At 40.7% G+C, this 5672-nt stretch overlaps 1 protein-coding gene across 1 annotated transcript; it reads right to left on the bottom strand.

Annotated features, from left to right (window-relative positions):
* Window positions 1-661: 661 nt before the first annotated feature.
* On the bottom strand, window positions 662-1269 carry CBR4 (carbonyl reductase 4; the record flags this gene model as incomplete). The annotated part of the gene is given in 4 exon segments (XM_086349393.1): window positions 662-787; window positions 789-1136; window positions 1139-1174; window positions 1177-1269. Coding segments are annotated over 4 exon segments (603 nt in total), but the record flags the coding sequence as incomplete, so codon positions are not given.
* Between the last annotated feature and the right edge of the window lie 4403 nt (window positions 1270-5672).

Here is a 5672-nt window from a genome sequence, read left to right as displayed (position 1 = left end):
AATAACTGTGAATGGGACTGTTTTCACTAAAACCTACAATATGTCCTTCATTGTTACTTATAGAATTAGTAAGACTTCCTGTGTTATTTTGCCTTGTTCCTATGTTCTTCAGCCTAAACAATCCTGGGGCCAACTGTTAGGGACAGTACATGAATAATCTTGTTCAGGCTTCAAGGACAAAGCAGAGCAGACCTTTGACCTTGCTTCTAATCTGCCTGGACACTGCCCTAACTGTGAGTGACTGTGAGTGCAAAACTTGCAGCACCATAGATAAAATGGGGGAGACATCTTGAGATGGTTGAGCCCGTGGAAGGGGCCTGGCCTACCAAGCCCTTGGCCTAACTACATTCCAAGTTTTACACAACAAAACAAACAGCATTACTATGAAACCAGAGCTTCAATTTGGTCACAGACTGATGGTGATAATGATTTGCATCCATCCTGGGATTATAAATGGAACTCGGAACTGCCATCTTTGAATTCTCACCCAGGTGCTGCCTGGGACCCTTTCCCAGTTGGGACTCCAGATGTGCTGTGACATGAGACTTCCCAGCACTGTTTAAGTCTGGATGTTGCTCAAAATCCAATTTGGTGATGTATTCTCTACTCTATTTCTCTTTTCTTTTAATGTTAGTATGTTGAAAGTAAGCTAGATAATTCTTTAATAAATATCTGGATTATTTTTAAAATAAGTATATAAAAGAATCACAACTACCTGGGCCACATCAAGGGGGTCTCCAAACCTCCCAAGAGGAATGTTTTTCTTTAAATTTTTTCCTTTCAAGTCTTCTTGTCATATCCGCATCAACAAATCCTGGTGCAACTACATTCACCCTAATTTTCTTTCTTGCTACTTCTTTAGCAAGAGCATGTGAAAATCTGACTAATTCTCCTTTATTAGCACTGTGCATAAACTGGCCAGAGTTTCCTCTGAAACCAATAACACCTCCTACATTCGCAATGGACCTGCTCTGCTGTTTAATCATTGTCTTCATGGCAGCTCTACAGGTCAGAGTGGAGCCCAGGAGGTTAGTATGAAGCAGAGATAGCATATTCTCAGAATTTTTCCTTACTAAGAGTTTATCCCTATTAATTCCAGCTGCATTTACCAAGAAATTAACTGGACCCAAATTCTTGCCTCTGTTCCTTCAAATGTGTTTTGAATGTCATGTTCTTAATGACCACCTCAAAGCTCAATGCCAAATAAACTCCACCCAGGTCTCCAGCTGCAGCCTCTGACCCTCAGAGATTCCAGGCAACAAAGGCCAGTCAGCAGTGGCTCTGTGCCATCAAGCAGTCCACCGCTCTGTTGGTGCCCTAGACCCTGTCCATCTAGGACAGAAAACCTCTGGCCCCAGGGCTAGATGGAGAGGCTACAAGGGCCCACCCTTCCCAACCACCTCCCAGGTCTTTTTTTTAATGTGTTTCACATGGTATTAACAGACTGCCCAGGTGACTCAGTGATAAAGAATCTGCTCGCAAATGCAGGAGACACAGAAGACACAGGTTCAGTCCCTGGGTCGGGAAGATCCTCTGGAGGAGGAAATAGCAACCCACTCCAGTATTCTTGCCTGGGGGATCCTACGGACAGAGGAGCCTGGCCAGCTGCAGTTCAGGGGGTCGCACGAGTCAACTAAGTGCTTGTTCCATCACCAAATCCTCCCAATTTTTTTTTAATTGAAGTATAGTTAATTTACAATGTTGTGTTCATTTCAGGTGTACAGCACAATGATTCAGTGGGAATAGAATCTAAAAAAGAATGGATATATGTGTATGTATAACTGATTCGCTCTACCATACAGCAGAAACTAACAGAACATTGCAAATAAACTATACTTCAATAAAAATTAATTTTAAAAAAGAATTCTTTGTATAAAGTTCTCTCAATCTAAATTTATGTCTCACTGGGTATGGGTTAGCAATTGTGAGACTATTTTATATACATACGAGGGTTGAACACATAAGTAAATATAGTGTAAAAATGAGAGACAAATTTTTGCTATCAAGGAAAGAATTTTCAAATATAGGAAGCTAGAATGGAACCTGTGTGTTAGTTGAAATCGGAGATATCAATATGAATTGCTTTTGAGAGAGAGAAATCAAGCTCCATCCGCTGAGAGGGCCAGTAAGCATATCTCACTAGCAATGAGCACAGCTAGTATCCAGATCTTGGTTTCTAAATACCACCTTCCAATAAAAGGAAGCAAGACTTCTTAGAGAAGTGGTTGATTCCAGGGCTGGGGAAGGGAAAATATAAGAATAATTTATGATGCCAGAAAAAAAGAAGTAGTTGAAAAAAGATCAGTTCAGTTCAGTTCAGTTCAGTCACTCAGTCGTGTCCGACTCTTTGTGAACCCATGAATCGCAGCATGCCAGGCCTCCCTGTCCATCACCAACTCCCAGAGTTCACTCAGACTCACGTCCATCAAGTCAGTGATGCTATCCAGCCATCTCATCCTCTGTCGTCCCCTTCTCCTCCTGCCCCAAATCCCTCCCAGCATCAGAGTCTTTTCCAATGAGTCAACTCTTCGCAGGAGGTGGCCGAAGTACTGGAGTTTCAGCTTTAGCATCATTCCTTCCAAAGAAATCCCAGGGCTGATCTCCTTCAGAATGGACTGATTGGATCTCCTTGCAGTCCAAAGGACTCTCAAGAGTCTTCTCCAACACCACAGTTCAAAAGCATCAATTCTTCACTGCTCAGCCTTCTTCACAGTCCAACTCTCACATCCATACATGACCACAGGAAAAACCATAGCCTTGACTAGACGAACCTTTGTTGGCAAAGTAATGTCTCTGCTTTTGAATATGCTATCTAGGTTGGTCATAACTTTCCTTCCAAGGAGTAAGCGTCTTTTAATTTCATGGCTGCAGTCACCATCTGCAGTGATTTTGGAGCCCAAAAAATAAAGTCTGACACTGTTTCCACTGTTTCCCCATCTATTACCCATGAAGTGATGGGACCGGATGCCATGATCTTTGTTTTCTGAATGTTGAGCTTTAAGCCAACTTTTTCACTCTCCACTTTTATTTTCATCAAGAGGCTTTTTAGTTCCTCTTCACTTTCTGCCTTAAGGGTGGTGTCATCTGCATATCTAGGTTATTGATATTTCTCCCGGCAATCTTGATTCCAGCTTGTGCTTCTTCCACTCCAGTGTTTCTCATGATGTACTCTGCATGTAAGTTAAATAAGCAGGGTGACAATATACAGCCTTGATGTACTCCTTTTCCTATTTGGAACCAGTCTGTTGTTCCATGTCCAGTTCTAACTGTTGCTTCCTGACCTGCATACAGATTTCTCAAGAGGCAGGTCAGGTGGTCTGCTACTCCCATCTCTTTCAGAATTTTCCACAGTTTATTGTGATGCACATAGTCAAAGGCTTTGGCATAGTCAATAAAGCAGAAATAGATGTTTTTCTGGAACTCTAGATGGGGCATGTCAAAAAGAAACAGGAGCCAATCTGCAGGAGCTCACAATGACAAAGCTGAAGCAGTTTGAACAACAAAATAAATAAAATATTGGATTATAATCCATGAAATAAAATAAATGGTCTCTTGGATAAGAGACCATAGTGATATAAAGTATTGGCTAAATAAAAAACTGGGAAGAAGAGACAGTTCTACCTTATGGGAGAATTCCAGTTAATGAATGTAGGAGGGGGGCTTCTCTGGTGGTCCAGTGGCCCCCAGTGCAGGGCGCCCAGGCTCAATCCCAGTCAGGGAACTGGATCCTACATTTCACAACTAAAAATTCTGCATGCAACGAAGACTTGTTGCGGCCAAATAAATAAATTTAAATATTAATAAATAAATGTAGAAGGAATGAGGGAAATAGAAAATCATTTTTAGAACAAACACCACAGTAATAATTGTGTGTGAGATCCACTGATGGATGCCAACATTCATGGGCAAAAGTTCGAAGAGAAACAGAATTCTGCATAGTCTTAAACATATTCCTTCAGATATTTATTAATTACAAAGAGAAATATAGTAACTTTACAGTAAAGAAACCTTAACCAAGTGATCAAAGTTGAGATTATCAGTAATAAGACATATCAGAGGGCAGCATCGTGTATCCCCTGGTAGGATGAACTAAGAAAGGCATGTCATTTCTATACTATTCTTGCCAAAAATGCACAATCCCAATATAATCATAAGAAAAACCAGAAAACAAATATCAGAAAAATCAGGAAAATATTTTTTAAAATATCAGACTGAGTCACAGTCTACAAGTAACTGGCAAGTACTTTTTTTTAAGTCTCAAGGTCATAAAAGACTGAGTAATTATTACAAAAGAGAGGAGATTTAGAAAACACAAAAAATAAATGCAATGTGAGATATTGGATGGCATCCTGGAATAGAATAGAAAAAGAACATAGTGGAAGAGCTGTGAAATATAAATAAATAATATCTGTGCTTTAGCCAAGGGTGTTGCACCAACACTATTTTAGTTCTGGTTTTTTTTGGTTTTTTTTTTTTTTTCCTATTTTAGTTTTGAACATTGCACTGTGCTTACACAAGATGTTCTCATTAAGAGAATTCAGATGAAGGGTGAATAAAACTGTAACATTTGCAACTTTTCTGTGCCTCTGGAAATATTTCAAAATGTATAATTCCTTTTTGTTTTCATTAATTTATTTTTGGCGGTGCTAGGTCTTCGTTAGTGCACAGGCTGTTTTCTCTAGTTGGGGTGAGCAGGGGCTATTCTTCGTTGCAGTACACGGGTTTCTCATTGTGGTGGCTTCTCTTGTTGCAGAACACAGGCTCTACAGTGCAGGGTTAGTAGTTGTGGGCACACGGGCTCTGGGGCACTTGGGATCTTCCGAGACCAGGGATTGAACTCATGCCCCCTGTATTGGCAGGCAGATTCTTATCCACTGCACCACCAGGGAAATTCAAAATTTATAATTTCTTAAAAGACACTTCATAGACCTGCCATTTCTGATCTTCTTCTGTATCTTTCCACTGCATGAAGGATGAAAGCTTTTAACCAAGCAATAAAAAGGACTTCTAAAACTCTTTAACATCATCCCTTATTCATTACCCTAAGCCATGACTCTTTTGTGTCATATATATTGACCACCCTTTACTGTCTTCTCATTTTAAAACAGAGAAGGCAATGGCATCCCACTCCAGTACTCTTGCCTGAAAAATCCCATGGATGGAGGAGCCTGGTAGGCTGCAGTCCATGGGGTCGCTAAGAGTCAGACACGACTGAGCAACTTCCCTTTCACTTTTCACTGTCATGCATTAGAGAAGGAAATGGCAACCCACTCCAGTGTTCTTGCCTGGAGATCCCAGGGACGGGGGAGCCTGGTGGACTGCCGTCTATGGGATCGCACAGAGTTGGACACGACTGAAGTGACTTAGCAGCATTTTAAAATTGTATTTATTTATTTTTGGCTGTGTTGAGTTTTCACTGCTGTTTGTGGGCTTTCTCTAATTGCGGTGAACAGGGGCTAGTCTCTGGTTGTGATGTGTGGGCTTCTCATTGAGGTGGCTTCTGTTGGTGCAGAACATGGGTTCCAGATGCTCGGGCTTCAATAATGATTACTGTGACTTTTATCACCTTAGATTCACATAGTCTGTTCTTGAACATCATGTAAATAGAATCAAACAGTGTGTTTTCTTTTTAATTTAGTCAACCAAATTTGAGATGCCTTCAAATTCCAGTC

The sequence above is a fragment of the Bos grunniens genome, chromosome 18 (assembly GCF_055505025.1).
Source record: "Bos grunniens cultivar Pamir isolate PY7600 chromosome 18, Bosgru_T2T1.0, whole genome shotgun sequence".
Classification (NCBI taxonomy): domain Eukaryota; kingdom Metazoa; phylum Chordata; class Mammalia; order Artiodactyla; family Bovidae; genus Bos; species Bos grunniens.
The sequence above is the reverse complement of the archived record's forward strand: the minus strand, read 5'-3'. Positions and strand labels throughout refer to the sequence as shown.